This window comes from Saccostrea echinata, unplaced genomic scaffold (assembly GCF_033153115.1).
Source record: "Saccostrea echinata isolate AGI-Se365-2 ecotype Australia unplaced genomic scaffold, CSIRO_AGI_Sech_v1 ptg000042l, whole genome shotgun sequence".
NCBI lineage: Eukaryota > Metazoa > Mollusca > Bivalvia > Ostreida > Ostreidae > Saccostrea > Saccostrea echinata.
Window position 1 is genome coordinate 2,013,173 of NW_026889791.1, and position 27,299 is coordinate 2,040,471.

At 33.7% G+C, this 27,299-nt stretch overlaps 2 protein-coding genes across 2 annotated transcripts; both read left to right on the top strand.

The window, feature by feature from the left end:
- Nucleotides 1-399: 399 nt before the first annotated feature.
- Nucleotides 400-22,682, top strand: LOC133201134 (zinc finger protein 883-like). Its single transcript, XM_061336916.1, has 5 exons — nt 400-524; nt 1,726-1,799; nt 9,945-10,061; nt 13,875-13,997; nt 21,143-22,682. The coding sequence occupies exons 1-5, from the start codon at nt 428-430 to the stop codon at nt 22,454-22,456; spliced, it is 1,725 nt and encodes a 574-aa protein (XP_061192900.1). The 5' UTR covers nt 400-427; the 3' UTR covers nt 22,457-22,682.
- Nucleotides 10,073-11,941, top strand: LOC133201136 (zinc finger protein 43-like). Its single transcript, XM_061336918.1, has one exon. The coding sequence runs from the start codon at nt 10,203-10,205 to the stop codon at nt 11,742-11,744; it is 1,542 nt and encodes a 513-aa protein (XP_061192902.1). The 5' UTR covers nt 10,073-10,202; the 3' UTR covers nt 11,745-11,941.
- Nucleotides 22,683-27,299: the final 4,617 nt, after the last annotated feature.

Here is a 27,299-nt window from a genome sequence, read left to right on the forward strand (position 1 = left end):
AAATATACCGCGGTGAATTGATACCGCGGTGAACCGTTTCACTCCTATATGCAAGGGGCGACCTTTCCCAAAAATAAAATGAACTGATCACTCCAAATTCTGAGTAATGAATTTATCAGAGTAATCCGGTATTTGTGTATTCACTGGTATACCCTGAGAGGTTTTGCCCCCCTGTTTGAGAATATTTGCTCCCATTGGTTTTACCCAAACATCATTGATATTCGTTAAGTTAATTGTAAGGGCAATTTTTAGATTAAATAATGATCTTTTAAATGGTGTCACTTGGATTTTCTTGAACATAATGAATATACAACTATATGTATGTTGTTTTTTTATTTTTTGGAGAATAATGCAAACAAATTATTTGTTTACTTTGTTGTAGGTTTCAGAGCAATAAATCATGATGTCAGAGTTCAGTAATTAGGTCATGATGGCAGAGTTCAATAATAAGGTCGTGATGGCAGAGTTTGTGTCCAGGCATATACCTTCTACTGAAGACCCCACATCTGATCATAAGTCCACTGGTATGTATAGCTATAAATATATTAATGAAAATACTGGTGATCTTCATTAATTTGAATCTTGAATACAAGGGAAGTATTGAAGTTAATAGGCAGAATTTGTTAAAACGAATTTACTTTGCTGTAACAAATTTTTAAATTGGTTTAAACGAATTAAATTTATTATAACGAGTTTTAGAATTCGTTAAAACGAATTTTATCCATTGTAACAAATTTTTGAATTCGTTTTAACAAATTTAACAAAGTTGTTATAACAGATTGAGTTTTTTATTATAAAATCAAATAATTGATATAACGAATTTAATTGGTTATATCAAATTCGACATTTTGTTAGAGTGAATTCAAAAATATTGTTTGATTAGTCTTAAATGGGCTTCCATATAGAAAATAGTTCAGTCCTGCCCACCCTTTTGTTTTCATTGTGAATCCTCTGATTTTTGTCACTTAATTTTTCCAACATTGGAGAAGCAATTGTTTAGTTATATTAACATGCAGATATTCTGAGGTAGTGCAGATTCAAGTTTGTACAATTCATGGCACCTGGGCTTGGGATGTGGCCACAATAGGTTACAGTAATTTAACATTGTAATCAGAAACTTAAAAAAAAACTGTTTTCAAGAGTATCAGGAGCAGACTTGTACTAAATCCTATCGTGTGCATAACGCTGTGTACATGCAGCTGCTGCACTCTCCAAGGTGCCCCAAGTACCATTCCCTTTAGTGACACTGATCCAATTGATTGAACTCTTGTAACAAGAGGAATCTGTAGTGTTCTTACATAGTAGGGATGTGCGATTTTATCGGTTTACCGGTATATCGCGATTTTTTATTGCGTGATCCGTATCGTGATAGGGAGACTAAAATACCGGTATTTGGTACATAACTATAAATTCAGGAAATTATTCATTTATTTGTTCAATCTATTGAATGACAATTACAGGAAGTGTAGAAAATGTTGAAAACAGTTAAACAATGGCATCCAAACATGGTTTATATTAAATGAATAAAAATTTAAAAAGTAAAGCTATGTTTTTATAGCATATTTTTAAGAAATATTGTGGAAATTCATTTGAAATTGTAGTAAAAATTGTGTGTAAAAATATCACAATTTATCGTGATATTTTTTGGAAAAAAATTGTGATATATCACGATACAAATTTTTGCCAATACCCATCCCTATTACATAGTACTTGTCTTGGTTGTAGAAAAGAAAGAGACATTTAGGATTTTCGACTCTGCAAATGAGGAGCAAGAAGAACAACAGAAGTTAATGGTGAAGGTAAATAAATGTTTTGGCTCTGTATCAAGATGGTGCACACAGTTTTCTAAAGTTATCACTGTATCCATTTGTCTAGATAGAATGTTCTATCGTTAAAATGATAAATGTCCTACAGACTCGGTTTAACGATAGAATGCGTTACGTGTATTGTGTATGTAGCAAAGAAAATACGGGAGATAACTCTAACTCAGTGCATTTACTGTGAAAAATCCTGAGAGTTCCGAATGTCAACATGGTGTGTAAATTTGAAACGAGTAAAATACGTTGGTGAAAAAGTGTTGAATTCCTCCATAATATGGATTAAGTTTTTAGATGAAAGGTATTTACAGTCTCAAAAGGTTTGTTTTGATTAATTTGACTGTTATTTTCATTGCAACTTCATTAATTTTCTCCAAAATCCTTTCGGAACGATTCTGCAATTTTCTGCTACATTACGGGTATATGGGAGGCATTTTAACTGTGGTGAAGGCCTGTCCCGAGACACAGTTAGATTATTCTAACTACCATTTGTCCTTCTCTCTTAACAATTTACAAAGTTTGCAACACAATCAACTTTCAAAAATATTGTAGAAATGGCAAAAATCTAATCTGCAATCTTGCATAATTAAATTAAAGATAATTATTAACAAAGTGTTTGTCCATTTTCGTACAAGGAAGTCAACATGTTGTCTTAAATGTCATTTATGAAACACATGATACAATAACAAAAACACCATTTTTTAACTGATTAAATGTATTTTTATATCCCTGTTAACAAAGTTTGAAAGGATTTATTGGAATCACTTTGTCCATCTGTCTCTCTCTTCCTGCAATCTTGTCCAGGGTATAACTTTGTTATGAGGAATTATTGGAATAGTGTACTCTGTACAATTATTGTTTATGACGTTATGTGTGACTAGACCTTGAACCAAGGTCATTCCAGGAAGCTCAAGGGCACTGGCAGAAAAAGTACAAAATTTTTGTCTTGTCTGCAACCTTTTTATGCAGAGCATTCAAAGTTCATACCACATATTTTGAAGAGTTTTGCTATTTCAGTGTATGAAATGTTTATGTTTGACATGTTCTTTGTTATTATTTTATTATACAGGCATGATTTTTCAGTGCTCCAAGTTGCGACTAAAATGGTCACATTTGCGACCAAAAAATTAATTTTGCGACAGGAAATAAAAAATTATCTTGCATTTTTGCGACTGAGAAAATTTGGGCTGGCAATTGTCAATTTTTATGATCGGGATCAAGATTACTTTTTTCCCCAAGATTCTCTATCAAGAAAATATTTGAAGACATTCCTAAAACTTTGTTAAGCATCGCAAAGACTGAGATTACGTAATGATATGCCAGCATGCTGTCAGTCAACAGAACGGCTGTCAAAATGTTGTATTCTTTTTAAAACCGGATCCTGTTAATGGAGCATTTGGCCAATATTGCTTGAATATCATCATGTTTTGGCGATATGGACAACAATTGTTTAACATGTTAGGTTCATAACATAAACATAACAAACAGCTGACGAAGTCAGATCTCAATAGTTCAAACTTACACACGCATCAGTCAGCCTTGCTGCAATTTCATTTGAATCGATTTTAATTCTAGTATAAAATACTTGTGTTCTTCATTGTACAACCATACTCAGTGGTGGTTCTATGAACTTATATTTCATAAGTGGTTTCTTCAGCCTAGCAAATTGTTAAGTCACAGTAATAAGTAATCTATGATAAATTTATAAAAGACATGATATGTACATAAATGAGTGTTGTTCCTTGCTTTTACTATATGCTACATGTAAATGTGTTTTCACAAAAATGTTTTCACCATGTTGAGTGAAATATTTGTTGAAGGCGACCAGAAATTCTGAAATGGCGACCAAAAAAATTTTAGGTTGCCATTTAGGGACCTGGTAGGAAGTGTGACTTGGAGCGCTGTTTTTTTTTTTTCCAATTTAAGGTTCACTCATATAAAATGTTGCTTTAACTTTATGATTTTCCGAAAGAAATGCATTTTATAAGTAAAATACAAACAATTATACCATAGCTTGCGAGACAAAATTAAACAAAAAAGACATTTAAACTTGACAAATCTATAAAGAAATAATAGTCATTTTTGTCACTTAGATTTGTTTCTCTTATCAGAGCATCAATGAACCTTAAAGCAGAATTCTGCTATTCAGATTTGCACAATCCACTTTAAAATTCATATTTTGCTTTTTTAAGTCTCTCAATATTTTCCAATTATACCATTTTTGTCTGTTTTTGCTTCACTTTATCCCTACTTTATTGATTAAATGTATCATGCAATTCCATTGGTTCTTGGATTTTAGAAACATAAATCTAACCAATCGTTGGAAGTTTTACTAGAAGCATCGATCGTGGTAATGGATGCGAAAATTGTACAATGTGAATAAAGTTGAGAGGATCAAAATTATTAAAGATGTCATTCAAAGTACATGTATTTATTCAGCCAGTTGTTAGAAGTTTTATTGGAAATGTCGATTGTTGTAATATTTGATATTGATGAAATAACAGATGAAAGATGTGAATTGATAAACAAAAGTATCTAAGACTATGATAAAACATTGGTAATAAGTAATGTTTGTAATTTTTTTTTTTCATTAAAAAGAAGATAATTTCAAAATGAAAACTAATTGCCAGGAAATGGTCAGAATGCAGGATTTTGCACCATTTTATTCCAGAGCTTCTGGGGGCCTAGGTGGACTCAGACCCCTGGCCTATTTGGTGTTGTCTATATAAATCCACTTTTTTCACTGGACTTCAGAATCATGTCTGATTATATCATTATTTTATTTTATTGTAATGTCACAGTCAAGACCTTTCACTCTCATTGATGCTTGCTTAACTCCTGAATCATATAGGAACATTATATATAGTGAATTAAAATGTAGATTATAAAAAATTAGTGGCCTTCAATTGATGTATTTGTGGATATATCCATGTTTGGGGTTGGGTTTTAACAAATAAGAATATTTCTTCAAAACATGATGGAAGAGTGGAAGTAAACTGATACCCTGAAAATTGAGCAGGTCTTATAAGATTTAGAATGACTGGATTTTGGTTGTCCATTTCTTGGGTTTGTCTTGAAAAGGCTCAAATATGCTTATAATGTATATGAGATAAAAATGTGTGCATTTTATTGCAAAATTCTGATATCTTTATTTGCAACAAAGATTCTTAGTGACTGAGCATGAAACAATTAGGCTGGTAGGTAAGTACAGACCCTGAAACGTGCTACTACCCCACTCTCACGCTGCACGAACAGTACACGCTCGCTACACGGTTTGCACAAAACGCTGCACGGTTTACAGGAAAGGCTACAAGGTTTGAACGAAACGCTACACGGTTTACACGAAACACTTTGCATGAAAGGCTGCACAGTTTACATGAAAGCCTGCATGAAACGCTTTGTACATGTTTCTCACTCGCTTTGTACACGATTCTTACATGCTTTGGCCTCGATCTGGATTTTCTATTCGGAATCTCTCAGATTTTATTTCAATTATTACAGATTAATCAAAGAGTAGTTAAGAATTGCAATCATTCAGATTAAGTTAAGACTAAAACTCGCTACATCAGTAGTATATTAACAGATAAAATACTCAATGTTCAGTTGTAATTAATTAATAGTTGTCACTGAGTATGTGACCCGCCCGGTGAAATGCTTATCATCGTCAAATTTTTTTTCACTAGACTCTAAATTATGCACTAAAAAAAAATTATATTTGTAATTCATAATCTTTTACAGCATTTAATGTTTTTACAATTATAGTTTGATATTGAAAAGTCGTTTCATTACTGACTTTATTACTGACAAATAAACTCAGTTTCACAGTTATATTTGGAAAAAAATATTGATTAAATTGCGTATGATTTCTGTAAACGGATTGATTTTCTTTTCCTTTTTAGCTCACTTGAGCTTTCAGCTCTCTTTCAGCTTTCTGATCACCCGTTGTCTGTCATCCGTCTGTCTGTCTGTCTGTAAACTTTTCACATTTTCAACTTCTTTTCAAGAACCACTAGGCCAATTTTAACCAAACTTGGTACAAAGTATCCTTGGGTGAAAGGGAGTGTAAATTACTAAAATGAAGGGCCAAGTCCCCTTACAAGGGGAGATAACAAGAAAAAACAAAATTAGGGTGGGATCATTAAAAAATCTTCTCAAGAACCACTGGGCCAGAAAAGCTGAAACTTATATGGAAACATCCTGGGATAGTGTAAATTCTAAATTGTTAAAATCATGACCCCTGGGGGTAGGGTGGGGCCACAATAGGGAATCCAAGTTTTACTTTGAAATATATAGGAAAAATCTTTAAAAATCTTCTTCTCAAGAACCACTGGGCCAGAAAAGCTGAAACTTATATGGAAGCATCCTGGGGTAGTGTAGATTCTAAATTGTTCAAATCAGGACCCCCGGGGGTAGGGCGGGGCCGCAGTAGGGAATCCAAGTTTTACATTGAAATATATGGGAAAAATCTTTAAAAATCTTCTTCTCAAGAACCACTGGGCCAGAAAAGCTGACACTTATGTGGAAGTATCCTGGGGTAATGTAAATTCTACATTCTTCAAATCATTACCCCCGGTGGTAGGGCGGGGCCACAATAGGTATTACAAGGGGGGAAATCTGGTGAAGAACAGCATGGCCAAAGTTACTCAGGTGAGCGATGTGGCCCATGGGTCTCTTGTTTTATTATTGATTGATTTATACATTTTTTGATTTAGTAAAGAAAATAATTTCATTTGATTAAATTAGGTTCTGTTTATAATTTGCAAAGGTAATATGTACACTGCATCAAACAGGAACATTGTGCAGGAAAGGGGAGATAGATTACCGAGATTTTACTGTTGTATCTTCAAATCTGTATATGGCTAAATATAACGGGCACTTGTTTCAGTAAGTATACCATTGGGAAAAAAAATTATTATAGAAACAAGTGCCCATTCTGAGAAAAAAAAAAGATATTCATTATTATCAATAAATTACGTGTTTACAACAAAAACTCAGTTTGTGTTTTGATTTGATCCCCCCCCCCCAAAAAAAAATCCCCTTCTGAAACATTTAACCTTGTATTTGCCAATGCATGTGAATTATAATTCATTTATATGACTTTTATTAATCAACCGAGTTTATGCATAAAAAGACAAAAAATGACTCATCGTTTTCAAAATTATTTGTATCACAATCTTGTAATATAAGAAAAATATGTTTGTTTATAAAGAAAATCAATTAACGGCCTAGAATTCCTCTACTTTACATTTATAGCAATACACTAAATTTTGCATTTTATTTTTCACACCTGCCATACATGTATCTGTCTATTATTTTGCATTAATCACCAAATAAATATGTTCTTGTAAACTCTATATTCCTTGTACAATGGTGAAGATATTCAAATAAATGAATGACAAGGACAAGACTGGATTCCTAATGAATTTTCTTTTAAAAAAAATATTCAGTATTGCTCCCTTTAAAAAATGTATTGAATCAATTACCTTAAGATTGATGTGCATATAATTAATAACTTTTAATACATTTTCTGTCCATCTTTATTTAGATAAATAAAGAAAGAAAAACAAATATGTAATACATTACCGAATAATTTTATTTTGTTGTTTCTGTTTTTTTTTTTTCAGTCTTAAAATACCATCGGTATGATATATCCGAATAACATTAGTTACAAACAACACAGAATGACATGTTGATCCAACAATAGTCATATTTAAAATTAAAGGACTTCTGAATGAATCCAACATGTTTCTCACACGATTCTTGCATGAAAGTCGCACATTTCTCACACGCTTCTCACACGCTCACTTCATGGTTTGCATGAAACGCTTTGAAGCTTACACAAAACACTGCATGGTTTACACGAAACACTACACGGTTTGCATGAAACAAACGGTTTACAATAAATCCTACACGGTTTGCACGAAACGAAAAGCGCACGAAAGTCACATGCTTTTATGGGGTAGTAGCACGTTTCAGGGTCTGTAATAACATTTTTTTTATACAGAAAAATTTATAGAAATTAAAGATGTGTATGAAATTACAATAGTTGTTAATGGGATGAGAAAATTCTGGCATGAATTTAAAAAAAAAAAAATGTTTCCTAGAGGTTTAAAAAATTTTGAGTCTGGCCAATTCTAGTCAGTCAGTTGATAGAGGGCAAACAGAAAATTATTTTAAAAATGGTCTGAGAAAAATATTTGGGATCACATGGTGTGCCTTTTTTTTTTTTTTTAGCTCACTGTGAGGAAGGTTTGGTTCATTCAAAAGAAATTATTAAGCCTATTTTGACAAAACTTGCATGTTGTATCTAGAGATCTATAATACTATCACACATGACTTGAATTTGCATCTGATATACCTGGATGATCAGAAACATTTTAATGTAATCGAAATAGTAATAAATTTTGGAGCTATAAACCTTACTTTGACCAAATTTACATAGATACTGCATCTAGATCAGCACACTACCAGAACAGTCACATGAAGAGAGACATTGCCTTCTCTTAAAGATAGCACTTGTAGAAGTGAGCTTCATCATCTTTGATTACTTAGCTTATCTGAAAGTAAGGACTGTGAACGATAGTATTGTTCTCCCGCCTACCCCAAGTCAATTTTCAAAAGTTAACATGTTTGAATGATTTTTTTCATATTTATATAGATATTTATATAAGTTTTCATAAAACGTTCCTAATTTGGGAAAACAAAGAGAGATAACTCTGTAATTTTGGCACAACTTGAGTTTTTCACTATAGAAATCAACAGAAAACGGAAAATAATTTTAAAACATCCCCCCCCCCCCCCCCCCGTAAAACAAAAATTCCTTACGGTTATGTGGACTGTCATTTCACAAATTCATACCAAAGCTTTTTGCTTTTTGTGTTTCATGGAGGAACATATGTTTAAAGACAAAAAAAAAATGCATTTTTTCACCAATTTCGAATGGATTTACAACTTAAACAATGTATTTTATCATTTACATATGTTTCATTTTATATGCTTAAAACATAAGAAAATATTTAAGGAACATTTATCCATATCCAAGAATATTTTAAAAGATGCTGATGCTTTCAAGTCCGATTCCAATGGAAAACATCGTCAATCCCCTTTATAAAAGGATCTGGAATTAAGAATAATTAACTATTTAATACTGGTATTAGAATTATTATTCTATTCCCATTGAACTCTTCTTTGCATTCAACAAAGATTTTTAGACCATATTGCCATTAGTATTGAATTAAATGGGTGTAAAATGTAGGTGGGAATTGAGAGTTAGTGTGTGTAGTTCTGTAGATGGAAGCCCGTTTAGGACCCGTCAAAAAATATTTTTTAATTAGATTTAATGAATTGTCGAATTTGTTATAATAGATTAAATTCGTTTTAACAAATTCAAAAAGTTGTTATAACAATTCAAATTTGTTATAACAAAATTCAACAATTTGTTATATCAAATTTAAAAATATTTTTTGATAGGTCTTAAATTGGCTTCCGTAATTTTGTAATGCAATGACTTGAGAAAATAGTTTGCCATAGCTAGAGTGTTATGAATGTTTCACAGAGTGTAACTGCAGATTTAATTTTGTTCTACGTCACCTATGCCAACAATTTTGACTGAAATTTTCAAAGTAAGAATGGCAGTCCAGATTTTACTTTCTGTTTTACACATGCCCTTTGGTTGTGTAATGGTTTGGGCCGTGGATATCCGCCTGGGTAGCTCAGTTGGTAGAGCACCTGACTAGTGATGCAGGGGTCCCGGTTTCGATTCCCTATCCAGCCATACATTTTCTCCTTTCCTGTTACAGATTTGGTGCTGAGGACCACCCCTGGACTAGCAGGTGAAACTCCTGCCAGGGGCTAATAAGAACTTGGGTTGTGTCTTTGAGGGCAAAGACAATTTAAGGAGGGAGGAATGTAATGGATTGGGCTGTTGATAAGGGCCTGGATAGCTCAGTTGGTAGAGCACCTGATTGGAGTTTGACCCAAATTTTAAAATTAAAAAAAAAAAAAAAAAAAAAAAAAACTTTAACCTTGAATATAACTCAAGTCTTTGTGTTATATATCCTTACATTAAATATAATCAGACACATACCCTATTGAGCATTAAAACAGATTTCTTTGTCATATTTGCAGAAGGAGAGGAGAGATTTTGAATCCCATTCAAATATTCCAAAAGAGACTGAAAAGTTGATGAACTGTAGTTCAGATGAAAATCAAACAGGGAATTTAGAAAGGCAAATGAATACACATGTAAGTAAAAAGCCTCGTAAATGTAACACTAGGGAAGCTTCAACTCGTTCAGATCACTCAGAGAGACAAACCATTGAGAAAGTTTTTAAGTGTGAATTGTGTGGGAAGGCATTCTCTGTATTGGGAGACATTTATAGCTACATGAAATCACAAACTGGTGATGAACCTTATAATTGTGATGCATGTGAAAAGACATTCAACCAGTCAGGTACCTTACAGAGAAACATGAGGAAACATACAGAAAATACACGTTATAAATGTGATATGTGTGAAAAACTCTTCAACCTATTTTATAAGTTAAAGATACATATAAGAATACATACAGGTTATAGACCTTATAAATGTGAAGTATGTGGGAAGGCTTTTATTGAATCAGCAGTTTTAAAGAAACACATGAGGACACATTCGGGTGATAAACCTTATAAATGTGATGTATGTGGGAAGACATTTTCCGAATCGGGCAACTTAAAGACACACATTATGATTCATACAGGTGATAAACCATATACATGTGAAGTGTGTGGGAAAGCTTTTAATCAATCAGGTTCCTTACAGAGACATATGAAGACACATACAGATAATACACGTTATAAATGTGATATTTGTGAAAAACTCTTCAACCGATTTCATAAGTTAAAGATACATATAAGGATACATGCAGGTTATAAACCTTATAAATGTGATGTATGTGGGAAGGCTTTCAAAGTATCAACAAGTTTAAAGAAACACATGAGGACACATATGGATGATAAACCTTATAAATGTGATGTGTGTGGGAAGACATTTTCTGAATCAGGCTACTTAGAGACACACAAGAGGATACATACTGGTGAGAAACCTTATAAATGTGAAGTGTGTGGGAAAACATTCAACCAATCAGGTCATGTACAGGAACACATGAGGACTCACACAGGTGAGAAACCTTTTAATTGTGAAGTGTGTGGGAAAGCTTTCAACCATTCAGGTAATTTACAGGGACACATGAGGACTCACACAGGTGATAAACCTTATAAATGTGATGTATGTGGTAAGGCATTTAACCAGTCCAGTAACTTACAGACTCACATGAGGATACATACTGGTGATAAACCTTTTAACTGTGAAGTGTGTGAAAGGGCATTTAGCTATTCAGAGCACTTAAAAATTCACATGAGGACCCATACAGGTGATAAACCATACAAATGTGATTTTTGTGGAAAGGCATTTAGTGACAGATGTAATCTAAAGAAACATTTGTTGATACATACAGGTGATGAACCTTTCCAATGTACAGTATGTTTGAAAACATACAGGCATTCAGCACTTTTAAAGAAACATATGAGGACACATAGAGGTGATAAACCATATAAATGTGATATATGTGGAAAGGCATGCAACCGGCCAGGAAATCTGCGGAGACACATGAGAACACATACTGGTGAAAAACCTTATAAATGCAATAAGTGTTGGAAGGCATTCAGTGAGTCATTTAACTTACAGAGACACATGAGGACACACACACATGATAAACCTTATAAATGTGATGTGTGTGAAAGGGCTTTCACTGAAGCTCAGGGCTTACGGAACCACATGAGGATACATACAGGTGAAAAACCTTACCAATGTGATGTATGTGGAAGGGCATTCAACAGATTATATGGCTTAAGGAGGCACATGCAGACACATGCAGGTGATAACGTATAAACGATGTGTATGTAAGATGGCATAGAGTCAGTCAAAACGACATGAAAGTGCACATCGGTAATACACCTGTCCGTGTGAAGTACCTCCAAATCAGGATCATCAAACAAGAAAATGAAAGAGACAGATAACACATTTTCCCAATATTTTACGACATTGTAAAAAAATCTTAAATAATCTTAATTTGTATGAATTTTTATTACCTTATCTATATGAACATAAATAAAGAAATAAATTAATATAAATTTAATAACATATCTCTGAATCCTTTTTAATGTTTCTCTTTACCTTATTTTATGGCTGAAAACAACACAGATTTTTAGGTCACCTGAGTCACTCAGGTGACCTATTGCTATCTGTTTTCGTCCGTTGTCGTGCCTTGTCCATCGTGCGTTAACTTTTGAACATTTTTAACTTCTTCTCTAGAACCGCTCAACCAATTTCAACCAAATTTGGCATATAGCATCTATAGGTGAAGGGGAACAAAAATTGTGAATTTCATGGTCCCTGCCCCCCTGGGGCCTGAGGGGTGGGGCTAAAATCACCAAAAATAATGCAATCTTTGAAAATCTTCTTCTTTACTCCTGGACATCAAGCAGTCAAACTGTTGGCATCATTGTAATAAGCATTGAGCCCTCTACCAAAATTGTGAAATTCATGGCCCCAGGGTCAGGGGTTCTGGCCCCAGGGTGGGGCTATATAGAACATATAGTGAAAGTGCATTATTCCTTTGAAAATCTTCTTCTCTGCTCCTGGGTATTAAATAAAGTAACTAACTACATAGTTATGATGAGCAAGAGTGCCTCTTCCAAAATTGTGAAATTTATGGCCCCAGGGTCAGAGGTTCAGGTGTTAGGGTGGGGCTCTATTGATTATATAGTGAAAATGCATTGATTCTTTAAAAATCTTCTTCTCTGCTACTGGAGATTATTTAAACAAACTAAGTGCATGATTATGATAGACAAGGATGCCTCTTCCAAAATTTTTAAATATATGGCCTCAGTTTTTGGGCTTCTTGAGGAGGGGGGGGGGGCTCTATTGATTATATAGTGAAAAAGCATTAATTCTATTGATTAATCATTAATTAATCCTGTCTGCTCCTTAGTGTTGAGCTGAAAAATAAATTGCTTAGCTATGATGAAAATGGGAGCTTCGATCAGAATTTTTAAATCTTGTGGTCCTAGGGTCAGGGGTTCTGGCATAATGAGGGGGGGGGGGGGCTTTTGATAATATAGTGGAAAAGTATTAGTTCTTTGAAGGCCATAGTTATGATGATGAGGGTAACTCTTCCAAATTTGTAAATTTCTTGACCCTTGGTCTTGGGTTCTGGTGTTAGGGTAAGGCTTTGTTGAATCTGTAGTGAAAATGCATTGTACCTGTGAAATTCTTCTCTGCTTCTGGGCATATCGGAAGCAAACTGAGTAAAAGTTAAAATGATATGAGTAAGCCTATTTCTACCAAATTTTTAAACATCTGGACCATTTGTCTAAGCATTCTGGTCCTGGGCAGGGCTCTATTAATTTGTATTCTACTGAGAGAAGTTATTCCCCTTTTCCATTCACTTTTGATAATTAATCACTGTAAATAATGTATTTGAAAGGTTAATAGAATAAGATAATTATGCAAGAATGTTTATCGTATAATTAAAAAAGTACTTTCTTAGTTTTAATAATCAGGTAGACCTGTAAGTAATAGATAAATAAAAATGAGACAAAAAAAAACTTATCTTATTAAAAGTTCTTCAAAGACCACAAGAGAGGTCAATGCTAGAGGTATTAATATGGATTTAAAAATAGTACAGAGGCACTAATAGTTTGTTAATAGTCTGCATGGTGATAGTGTTAAGTGGGGGACAAATTAGAACTTAATTTATGAGTTGATACTGAATACTAGACTAATTATTTTGTTGATCCTGATCTTCCTACTTCACATGCTTTAGGGCAACAAAGCTTCATCTATCAGTGTATTTAACTTCTAAATTGTTGTATTATACTCAGGTGACCGTTAAGGCCCTTGGGCCTCTAGTATGTTGTTGACTTCTTAAAAAATGTGTGGTTGTTTGTTATTTATACTCACATTGACAGAGACGTGCCTCAAAAAGCAATAAAAATAATGTTTTTGTCACATTTGCAGAAAGAAAATACAGTGTTTGCAACCCATTCAAATATTCAAAAAGAGACTGAACTGTTAAAGAACTATTGTTCAGATGAAAACCAGACAGGGAATGTACATGTAGAAAGATACACCAATACACATGTAAGTAAAAAGCCTCGTAAATGTAACACTAGGGAAGCTTCAACTCATTCAGATCACTCACAGAGACAAACCATTGAGAAAATTTTTAAGTGTGAATTGTGTGGGAAGGCATTCTCTGTATCGGGAGACATTTATAGGTACATGAAATCACAAACTGGTGTTGAACCTTATAATTGTGATGCATGTGAAAAGACATTCAATCAGTCAGGTACCTTACAGAAAAACATGAGGACACATACAGATAATACACGTTATAAATGTGATATGTGTGAAAAACTCTTCAACCGATTTTATAACTTAAAGATACATATAAGAATACATACAGGTTATAGACCTTATGAATGCGATGTGTGTGAGAAGGCTTTTACGGAATCGGCAGTTTTAAAGAAACACATGAGGACACATACGGGTGATAAACCTTATAAATGTGATGTGTGTTGGAAGACATTTTCAGAATCAGGCAACTTGCAGACACACATGAAGATACATACAGGTGATAAACCATATACATGTGAAGTGTGTGGGAAGGCTTTTAATCAGTCAGGTACCTTACAGAGACACATGAGGATTCATACAGGTGAGAAACCTTATAATTGTGAAGTGTGTGGAAAAGCATTTAGCCATTCAGGACACTTAAAATATCACTTGAGGACACATAGAGGTGAGAAGCCATACAAATGTGATTTGTGTGGAAAGGCATTCAGTGACAGATGTAATCTAAAGAAACATTTGTTGATACATACAGGGGATGAACCTTGCCAATGTACAGTATGTTTGAAGACATTCAGGCATTCAGCCCTTTTAAAGATGCACATGAGGACACATAGAGGTGATAAACCTTATAAATGTTATATATGTGGAAAGGCATGCAACCAATCAGGAGAATTACAGGTACACATGAGGATGCATACTGGTGAAAAACCTTATAAATGCGATAGGTGTTGGAAGGCATTCAATCAGTCAAGTAACTTACAGAGACACATGAGGAAACACACAGGTGATAAACCTCATAAATGTGATGTGTGTGGGAAGGCTTTCTCTGAGGCGGATGCCTTACAGAACCATATGAGGACTCACACAGGTGATAAGCCTTACAAATGTGATGTGTGTGGACGGGCCTTTAACAGAACATATAGCTTAAAGAGACACATGAGAAAACATACAGGTGATAACATATAAATGTAGATATGAAGGCATACAGTCAGTTAAAAAGACATGAAAATGCATGTCAGTAATACACCTGTCAATGTGAAATATCTCCAAATCTGGTTCATCAGACAAGAAAATGAAAGAGACGGATAACACTACTGATGTTTTGGTAATCATTCTGTAGGCAATTATGCAAAAAGGTTTATAAATCTGTCTGAATATTTGCAAAAAGAATTCAGATTACATGCTGATAAAGGTCTTGATAAATTTGATGTGCGTCGAAAAGAGTTCAGGAATGCAGAGAGTAAAAAATAATACAAGATATGTGTGGAAAACCTTCATCTCAAGAACATCTTGGCCAGAAAAGCTGACGTGGAAGTTTCTAAGATAGTGTAGATTCTAAATTGTTCAAATCATGGCCCCAAAGCAATTCAAATTTTGCACAGGAATACAAGTCTATTGGGGAAAAACATACAATCAATCAATCATAAACGTGCATCTATATTGTACTACAAAAATGCAGACTTAACAGTGCATCACACAACAGATCGTGTAAATCCATTCGTCCTTGAGGGTAATGAGTGGACATGCTCCCAGTTGAAGATTAATAATTGAGTTCAGTGGGAAAGCTGTCTTAATCACATCTGTTTGAACATCTCTGATCAAGCTGGTGTTATTTCTGATGTAAATTCTATTAGGCTGCAGCTTACTTCATCATTCATTAATCATTCAAAAAAAAAAATCAAATGAGCAATAAAATTTTCACTCTCTATGTTTAAACAAATTGTGAACACCAATTCTATCCATTAAATACTTTAGTGACTTGGTTACCTTTTCTGGGGGGAAAAATACAGCATGGGGTATTGCTCCATTCTGGACAGTTCTCGTTCACTGATGTTGAAATAGATACATTTTGGAGTTTCTGATGATGTTTATCGTGATCATGGGTTATTTTTTTCCACATCAACTTCTTTGACATATGTACTTAGTATTTTTGCTCTATTTTCTTTCTGTGCAATTTTTACAAATTATTTACAAATAAATCTCTGGAAGAAAACTTTTTTATATATTTATTTATTTATTCTTTCATTCATGAAAAATCAATTGCACATGTATTTACGTAACTAACTTTTATTCGCTTGCAATAAATATATGCAAATTTTGCGATATACTAATACTCACAAATATTTTTCCAGCACATCAACTTTTTTTTTTAGCTCAAGTGAGCTTTCCTGATGGCCAGTTGTTCGTCCGTCCTCGTCTGTCCATCCATCTGTAAACTTCACATTTTCAACTTTTTACTGAAGAACCACTAGTCCAATTTTAACCAAGTTGGTACAAAGCATCCTTAGGTGATGAAAAGTTTTGATTTTTAAAATGAAGGGCCAAGCCCCCTTCCAAGGCGAGATAAGCAAGAAAAGACAAAAATAGAGTGGGGTCATTAAAAATAGTATCAAGAACCACTGGGCCAGAAAAACTGAAACTTATGTGGAATCTTCCTGAGGTAGGGTAGATTTTAAGGCATCCGACCCATATTAGGACCTAATTTTCCAACCTTGAATAATCATCATGTATAAAATACTCTGATATTAATTCAAAACATTTTAGTGCCAGAAAAGGATTTACCAAGAACAATTTTCAAAAATGTTAATTATCTAAACAATAATCAATGAAGATTGCATTGAAGTCTATGGGGACAAGCACATTTTTGAGAATTAAATTTTGATTACTATGAATAAAAATTAATACTGTGGTGAAAAAAAAGTTATTTATTCATATGAAATAGAAAAACGATTGAAAACTAAATTTTTACCAAAAAGATTTTTAAGATTTGATTTTTATTTATTTAAAGCAAAGATGAATAACTCTTCAAGGACAGGACAAGATCATAGATTAGGACACATTGCACTCTTACATACTGACAATAAAACATGATAAGTCTAAATATTCGAGTATTCAGCCCATATATATCTGTTATACATTCAATTTTATTGAATTAGAGGCTATTACATGTATGGATCGGATACCTTAAATTGTTCAAATCATGTCCCCTGGGGGTAGGGTGAGACCACAATAGGGAATCAAATTTTTACATTAGAATATATAGGAAAAATCTTTAAAAATCTTCTCAGGAACCGCTGAGGCAGAAAAGCTGAAACTTACTTGGAAGCTTTCTGAAGTAGTGTAGATTCTAAATTGCTCAAAACTTGACCCACCAGGGTAGGGTGGGTCCACAATAGGGAATCAAAGTTTTATATTGAAATATATAGGAAAAATCTTTTTCTAATGAACTACTGGGCTAGAAAAGGTGAAATTTATGTGGAAGCCTCCTGAGGTAGTGTAGATTCATAATTGTTAAAATCATGGCCCCAAGGGATAGGGTTGGGCCACAATAGGGAATCAAAGTTAAACATTGAAATATGTAGGAAAAATCTTTAAAATCTTCTAATAAACCGCTTGGCCAGAAAAGCTGAAAGTTACTTGGAAGCTTTTTGGGGTAATGTAGATTCTAAATTGTTCAAATCATAGTCCCGGGGGTAGGATGGGACCACAATAGGGAATCAAAGTTCTTCACTGAAATTTGTAGAAGAAATCTTCAAAAATCTTCTTCCCAATAACCACTGGACTAGAAAAGCTGAAATTTATATGGAAGCCTCCAGGCGTAGTGTAGATTCTAAATTGTTCAAATTATGACCACCAGGGGTAGGGAGTGGCCACAATAAGTATTTCAAGGGGGGAATCTGGTGAAGAACAGGGCCAAAGTTCCTCAGGTGAGCGTTGTTGCCCATGGGCTTTTTGTTTTATTGGTTATTCATGTAGAGTGTTTTCACAGTCTAAGAAATTGATATTTATGAGTTTTGTATTTACGAATTGCGAATACAAATTGTCGACAGTAATGGTGTACCATGCCTATTTCAAGGGATGTGCTATGGAGTTTCTCCAATTGTGGAACTGTGCATTATCAAAATATGAAATGAGAATCAATATTATTTGATATTTACTAAACATAAATAGTAGAAGGTTAATACATAGTTGGGGAGATAACTCTTTCAATTGAACGTTTAAATTAACCTCAACATTGACATTGTTAAGCATCAAAATGAGGTGCTATACGACTCGGATCTATTTTTAAGAAAGGAAAATTGAAACGGCTTTCTAAATCATATACTTGATAAGTTGTGTATTTTCATTAGCCCCTCCCCCTACTTTTCATCCCTTAAAATCCCAGTACTTTTCTTGTCGATCAGTAATTGATTAGCAGTATGTCAGGCATCAACCTAATCGAGAATTATTAATGTGAACAAGGTTTCCTATAGTTTGAAGTTTTCTGTACTATTGTTAATGAAAGATTTTACGATAGTAATGTTTCAAAGATTGTACTTCAGTAAATCAAAGTATCATAAAATTTACGACAGTATATCATATTACCCAACGTTTAAATATGGTCAGTCAAAGTATCTAATCAAATTCTGATTCTAAATCAAATTTCGTCGTGCACGTGACGCAATGGTTAGAGTGTCTGCTCTAGAGTCGCGAAGTAAGGAGCTGATCTTTAAGTCACTAGTTCAAATCCACTGCGGGACGTGGAGACCGCTCCTTCAGATGAGACTGTATAAACCGAGGTCCTGTGAGGCACGAAAACAAACCCCTCACTACTCAATTGCCATGAGCGCCGAGTATAGGTATAAATTAGTAGCCCTCCACCGGCAAATGGTGGTGTCTCCATATGAGTCAAAAAATTCTCGAGAGGGACATTAAACAATAAATAAGCAAACTAAATGAAATTGCCAAATGTTTATGATATAGTCGATCAAATAAAGTTGGGTTTAAAAATAAGTCATTTTTTTAGTGGTGGTAAAATAAACAAATGTTGCTTACGAATTGCTGGGTTTGGATATTCATTTATTTCCTTCATAGATTTTATAAACTAGTAATAGTGGGCTTTGCTTATAAAAATGTTATTTTTACAGCAAAAAAATTGATTTTTGTACCAAAGATTCCCTTGTTTCAGAAAGGACTAAGTTGTGATGCAAAATTCAAGGAATTTTTATGTCCCCGTATCGAAGATTCGGGGGTATATAGTTTTTGCCCTGTCCGTCCGTCCGCCTGTCTGTCTGTATGTCTTTTTTTCCGAAAAAACTTTAACATTGCCCTTAACTTTTGATTGGTTGGAGCTATGGCTTTCATATTTCACATATATATTCCTTGTGACAAACCTTCTTTGGGTACCACCATATGTGACCTTTTGACCTTGGAGTTTGACCCAGTTTTGTAAATTTTACCCCACTTTAACCTTGGCCATAACTTTTGAACAATCTAGGACTTTCTTACTTCACATATGTAATCCTTGTGACAAGACCTTCCTTTGGATACCAACAACTTTGACCCTTTGACCTTGACCTTGTTGTTTGACCTACTTTTGAAAAAAAATTAACCTTGTCCATAACTATTTAACCGTTCGTGCTAAGGCTTTCATACTTCACACATGTGATCCTTGTGACAAGACCTTTCTTTGGATACTAACAACTTTGACCCTTGGACATTGACCGAGGAGTTTGACCTACTTTTGAAAAACTTTAACCTTGGCCATAACTAGTGAACCATTGGTGCTAGGGCTTTCATACTTCACATATGTAATCATTGTGACAAGACCTTCCTTTGGATACAAACAACTTTGACCCTTTGACCTTGACCTTGGAGTTTGACCTACTTTTGAAAAAAATTAACATTGGCCATAACTTTAGAACGGTTGTTGCTAAGGCTTTCATACTTCACATATGTTATCCTTGTGACAAGGCCTTCCTTTGGTTACCAACAACTTTGACCCTTTGACCTTGACCTTGGAGTTTGACCTACTTTTGAAAAAAATTAACATTGGCCATAACTTTAGAACGGTTGATGCTAAGGCTTTCATACTTCACATATGTAATCCTTGTGACAAGACCTTCCTTTGGGTACTTACAATTTTGACCCTTGGACACTGACCTAGGAGCTTGACCTACTTTTGAAAAATTTTAACCTTGGCCATAACTAGTGAACCAGTAGTGCCAGGGCTTTCATACTTCACATATGTAATCCTTGTGACAATACCTTCCTTTTGATACCAACAACTTTGACCCTGACCTTGACCGTGAGTTTGACCTACTTTTGAAAAACTTTAACCTTGGCCATAACTTGTGAACCGTTGGTGCTAGGGCTTTCATACTTTACATATGTAATCCTTGTGACAAGACGTTCCTTTGGATACAAACAATTGTAATCGATTGACCTTGACCTTGGAGTTTGACTACTTTTGAAAAACTTAAGTCTTGGTCATAACTTTTGAACGATTGGTGCTTCAGCTTTCATATTTCACCAGTATATTTCTTGCGAGAAGGCCTTTCCTTAGGCACCATTAAGTTTGACCGTTTGACCTTGGCCCTGATGTTTGACTTACTTTTCCAAAAACTTTAACCTTTAACATATCTATTCAATGGTTGCTGCTAGGGCTTTCATATTTCACAGGTATATTCCTGGAGACAAGATCTTACTTTGGGTACCAACATATTTGATTTGCATTTGAGAAAGATTAACCTTTGCTATAAGTTGCCATACATGGGCATCAAGTTTTTCACAAACACATCTTGTTTCTTCTGTTTTTGAATTTTTTTGATTTTTTATTTTTTTTTTTAATTTTTATTTTTTTTTTTTTTTTTTTGAAATTTTCTTTTTATTGATTTATATATTTATTTATTATTTTGAAAATTTAGATTTTATTTAAGCAATATATTTAGAATATAGTTTAACTAAATTGCTTTAAATATATAGAAATATAAAAAGAAGACACGTGGATATTTACCGAAATGGATTTTGTATTATTCACCTGTAAAATAAAAAAAAAAAAAGAAAACAGCAAAAATGTTTGCAAAAGGCTGGTTTATTCATTTCTAATATTTGATTTATCCACTTATTATCATCAAAAAAGTTACTTGAACAATTTTTTGCTAAATTTACAGAGGGAAAAAGCAGCGTGTTCAACCAATTCACATAGTCAGAGTGATGCTGGAAAGTCATCCAACTATAATGCTAATGATAATCAGACAATGGATTCAGAAAGAAAAATCATTGCACAAGCAAGTAAAACACCTTATGATTGTGACATAGGCCTGGGTGGTAAAGTATTCAGCAATTCCAGTACCTCGCATAGACACGTGACACATTCAAGCTATTCGCCCTTTAATTGTGGTGTATGTGCTAAAGCATTCAAAGACTCAAGTTCCTTACGGAAACACATAGGAATCCATACAGGTGATAAACCTTATAAATGTGATGTCTGTTTAAAGGACTTTAGCCAATCAAGTAACTTATGTAGACATAAGAGAATACATATTGGTAATAAACCTTTTAAATGTGATATTTGTGCTAAGTCATTCAGCGAATCAGATTCTTTACACGAACACATGAGGACATATACAGGTGATAAACTTTATAAATGTGATGCGTGTGGAAAGGCGTTCAGCCAATCAGGCCAATTACAAAAACATAGAGGGACACATACTTGTGATAAGCCTTTTAAATGTGGTGTATGTGCTAAGGCATTCTACGATTCAAGTTCTTTACAGAAACACATGAGGACACATACAGATGATAAACCTTATAAATGCAATGTATGTGGAAAGGCGTTCAGCCAATCAGGCCAATTACAAACACACATAAGGACACATACTTGTGATAAGCCTTTTGAATGTGATGTATGTGCTCAGGCATTCTACAATTCAGGCTCCTTACAGAAACACATAAAGATACATACAGGTGATAAACCATATGAATGTGATGTGTGTGGAAAGACATTCAAAAAGTCACAGAATTTACAGAGTCACATGAGGACACATACAGGTGATAAGCCTTATAAATGTGATGTGTGTGGAAAGGCATTCAACCGATTAGATGCCTTACAGGGACACATGAGGATACATACAGGTGATAAACCATATAAATGTGATGTGTGTGGAAAGGCATTCAGCCGACCAGATACCTTACAGGGACACATGAGGATACATACAGGTGAGGAACCTTTTAAATGTGATGTATGTGAGAAGACATTCAAATATTTAACAGACTTAAAAAGACACATGAGGACACATACTGGAGATAAACCTCATAAATGTGATTTGTGTCAAAGAGCATTTTGTAAAAATTCGGATTTAAATAGACACCTGAGGATACATACAGGTGTAAAACCTTTTAAATGTGATGTGTGTGGAAAGGCATTCAACCGATTATTTAGCTTAAAGATACACACAAGGACACATACAGGTGAAAAACCTTAGTATTGTGATGTTTGTAGGAAATTATTCACTACTAGTATTTCAAGTACATGGTGGCTCATTCCAACGAAAAAGTAGAATTTGAAGATTTTCCTTTTTTTGATTTTTTTAATGATTGTCCTTAAGTACATTTGGATGAAATGAATCATGTATGCTTAAATAAGTTGTATGTATTTGATTTATGCATGATGTATATTCATATAATTTGTATTTATTTTAATTTTGTGTTCTGTACTGTGTTGTTTTTTTTAATTTTGTGTTCTGTACTGTGTTGTTTCTTCAGTTGAACTTTGACAAATAAATGTGTAGAAGAGAGATACATATGTACATTTTTATTTTAAAAGAGGATGGGATAACAAGGCGAGCATAATGGTTATTGTATGAGAAACGAAAAATGAAAAATTAAATCTCAATTAATTATGGCAATTTTTTTTAGCTATTTCATTTAACATTAATGTGTTCTTTTTGTAAAATCTCCGAAAATTTGCAAATATCTCTCGATTGAAATTATTCCTTTAAGAATTAAATAGCATATAGATACAGAAAGACACAAAAGAGGGCAAAAATTATCATATTTTCATACTTCATGTCTTCATCCTTTATTTTTTATTATTTTTTTTTTTGAAAGATCATACTTAAAGTATGCTTAAAACTTTTCATATTTTGGTTAACAAGAACATTGGGCGAAAACCAACTAAACCTAAAAAAAAATTATTTTCCTGATACATTATTAGTTATTCAAAATTCATTATAATTTAGTCAAGGTCATTTCACAAACGTAAATTAAATGCCCATATTTGCACGATCTTTGTAGCTTATTAATTTGCCTGTTAGTCTCTAAAAGAAAGATATTGTCTAAGCATCGGGATTTTTTTTTCCGAACCCAAAGATTACCACATTTTTTTTTTTTTTTTTTTTTTTGAAATATTAGATTAATATTTTTCTGAAAGAATTTTCCGCGGAAAAAGTTTCGTTTGTCATTATTTCCGACTTTCCGATAATAAGATCTTTACTAAATTCACAAACTGAATATGTGAAGCCATAGGCATTTTCTTCGCCCATCTTCTTTGGTGACACATACCTCTCAAGGTATTTGCAATTCACGTACTGAGATTGCAAGTTATCAGGCATAAAAGACAATGCGATTCTTTTTTAATTAGGATTTGTTGAAAATGTGTTGAACATGTTGATGAGAGATTTAGTTGGCATCCTGATTTTATGATTACAATGAATTCATAACCCTTCACCAAAATCTGGAAAGGAGATTGGTGAACAATGTGTGTAGAATGCCTAAAGCTTCCGATATATAAACATCATGCTCAATTTGTGAATTTAGTATTAAGATTCAAGTTCTCATTATTGATATTTATGAAATTATCATGAACAAAACTTTTCTGAGGAGAATTTCCTCGGCAAAAAATATTCTGTTATTAAAAAATGATGTGGTATTCATGAGGTTCGAGCCATGGCAATAAAAATCCTGAGTATCATTTTCTTTCGAGACTAACAGGCTAACCACTAGACTACATAAGTCCTGATGAATTGTTGATATGACCCTTTACTAAATGGATTTCAACTATTTCTAGGATGGATGCAAATACGATTGGGTCTTTGTTCCATGTTTCTGTTAACCTAACAACGCAAGTATATTAAGGTAGCACACAGATCAGAATTCGGCGAATTTACACTTTTTTGTAATATGTTACATTGATAAATTGGAAAAGTCATGGATAAAACATATACTATCATATCCCTTTCTATAGACTTCAATGAGTCTTAGACTCAAGGAAGCACTCCGCCACGACGTCATGGTGTGACGTCTATATATGGAAAAAAATGCCTAAATGAAAATGTGAAAATTTCAACACTACCCCAGGGATAATTAATTTCTATTTTTAACTAAAGTTATGTTAAATAATCTCTGGACCATGAAAAGTGCTGCTAGAATCCTACACTCCTATCACAGAAATAATTATTAAACACTTTATGATAAAACCTTACCAAAATTTTTACATTTTGAACATAAGATCGAAAAAATTTCATAAATTCCCGTTAACCACACGATTCTATCGGCACTTTCCAAAAACTATAGAGTTCGAACTTTCCATATAAACAAAAATTATGTTTCAAAGTATGCGGCGTAGTGTTGAGTTTTTTGCATCTTTGTTATCACGAACAACAGAGGAAAGATTGATCGGGATGTAAAAACACTGTCTGCCTTCATTATACGAAGAAATTGTAAAAATAAATGAGTGTACCGTATTCATAAGCTTTAATTCCGCATGAAACACACATGATATTCATGTTAAATGCTTTTAAATTCCTATTTCATATGTTTTAGTGTTTGTTTACATGAATTCTCGTTACGTTTCACTTTCATTCATCAAATACTGATCAACAGTTATGACGTCATGGGTATGGTATTTAACCCCCGTGACAAATACATTGCTACAGTACCAACCAGACCCAACCTGACACAAAGCAGTCCCAGAGCAGTCCCGGGGACAGCTTTCTGGGACTGCTAAAGCAGTCACAGCGGTCCCAGAGCAGTCCCACAGCGGTCCCAGCGGTCCCAGAAAGCAGTCCCAGCAGTCCCAGTGGGCGGGGTTAATTAATTTAATGGACGGAGCTTACTCAGAATGAGTTTACCAACAAACAATGTAACTATAAAAGGCAGTTAAAATTGGTGATCATTTCTTTCTGAGTGGTATCAACAAATATTTACAATTCTTACGCGACAGTCATTTCTGAACTGTTAAGATAATCACAGTACAGTACAGTATAGAAACAAATAATAATAATTGAACGAAGAGGATATTCACACCTATTAAAAACATGAATATTTAAACACAATTATTTGGTATATCAATTTTTCACCATAATAAATCAGTTTCTTTATTTTCTGTGATTGATATTGGTTTTCATATTTATTTTTTTTTATATAGAAAATTAATGTTTTTACGCAAACTTTGAGGATAAACTCTGCCAAAAAAAAAAATGAAGCGATGACCTACTAATATAGAAAAATTGTGTTATAGTATAAGAAAATGATCCTTTTTGCTCTCTTCAGTGTGTATATGCTATTTCAAATAATTTCAACCCTTTTGAGATTTTGAGCTCACCTGAGCTGAAAGCTCGAGTGAGCTTTTCTGATTACCTGTTGTCCGTCCGTCTGTCTGTCTGTCCGTCCGTCTGTAAACTTTTCACATGTTCAACTTCTTCTCAAGAACCACTGAGTCAATTTTAACCAAACTTGGTACAGAACATCATCGGGTGAAGGGGAGTTTAAATTGTAAACATGAAACGCCAACCCCCCTTACAAGAGGAGATAATCTAAAAAAGACAAAAATTGGGTGGGGTCTTTAAAAAATCTTCCTCTTAAGCTGAAACGTATGTGGAAGCTTCCTATGTTAGTGTAAATTTTAAATTGTTCAATTCATGGCCCCCAGGGGTAGGGGCCACAGTAGGGAATCAAAGTTTTACAGTGAAATATGTAGGAAAAATCTTTAAAAATCTTCTTCTCATGAACCACTTGCCAGAAAAGCTGAAACTATTGTTGAAGCATCCTGGGGTTGTGTAGTTTCTAAATTGTTCAAATTATGACCCCAAAGGATAGCGTGGCACCACCATAGGGAATCAAAGGATGATTCTCTATAAGGGCATTTTCCGGCCTACGATAAAATCACTTAAAAATGAGGTTTTATATAACTTAAATCATTCTATTGATTGATTCTGATGGGGTTTTTTTTTTCCAACATCGATCACCTAAGTCACGTGATTTAGAAATAACAAGTGGTGGTCAAGTTATGAAAAATTGAGGGTAGGTCTATAAACATAAGGTTTCTATGCATGTTTCTAAATTTAAATGATCAAAAATTGTTTATTTATGTCGGACATATATCAAATTAAAGTAACGAATAAAAGATTGTTTCGTTTAAGGATTAGGATAATTTTTATGACGTGAATTTTGATGCATTTACATTTTGCATATTTTGAATGTAAATCTTTACAAATGCACACCGTATGATGTTGAAAAATGTTTAATTATTTTTAATTTATTTTACGCATGAAATACTCATATAAGAAATATGGTTTGGAAGTATCTTTTGAACTTACACAATTGTGTATCACTTACTGAAAACATTGAAGGACTTTGGTTTGTGATTGACTAAAAATTAAGTTGGTATTAATAAAATAGATTCTAAATAAACAAAAAATAAAGACTCCATTAACGTACAGGATTAAGATATTAATGCAAGTACATGTTGATTAATCATATGAGTAGTGAGTATATAAAACGGCTGTATTAAAAATATATACTGGAACGTAAAATGATTTAATAAACATCGTAAGAATTGCTTTGGTTTCATTTTAATCCGCATGTATAACAATATATTTAATTAAAAATGTTATCAAAAATATAATACACAAATGTATCTATAAAAGTCAAGTGTCTGCCCCCCCCCCCCCCCTTTTAACGGCGCTCCATAAAACGGGGAAGATTTTCAACAGCTTCTTTCACTATGCATATCAAAAGTTTTATATTATATCCATGGACTAATCCAAGGTACAAAATGAACCCTACGGGTTTGACGGGGGTTGAACTCTTGAGGCCCAAGGGTTCAATTTTCGTTCCCAGAGCCGCATCAAAAACTAAGGCATTTAACGCGGCTAGTGGCTGTTCCTTTGCTAAGTCTTCAAAATCAGAGCTATCTCTGATGTAAATGGATTGTGTTTTGACTATTGGTATTAGGAAGTAATCAACATATTGGCTGATTCGTTCCGTCGCCGACCCACATTGCGAGATAGTAGGTCGTGCCGGGCAAATGATTTCTTGATTGCAGTG

Bases quoted from the DNA above. Each gene is read 5' to 3' on its own strand.
- LOC133201136 (XM_061336918.1), top strand. From the start codon at position 10,203: ATGAAATCACAAACTGGTGATGAACCTTATAATTGTGATGCATGTGAA.
- LOC133201134 (XM_061336916.1), top strand. From the start codon at position 428: ATGATGGCAGAGTTCAATAATAAGGTCGTGATGGCAGAGTTTGTGTCC. The intron at 525-1,725 runs GTATGTATAGCT...TCTTGGTTGTAG, and splicing joins ATCTGATCATAAGTCCACTG to AAAAGAAAGAGACATTTAGG. The intron at 13,998-21,142 runs GTAAGTAAAAAG...CTAAATTTACAG, and splicing joins AAAGATACACCAATACACAT to AGGGAAAAAGCAGCGTGTTC.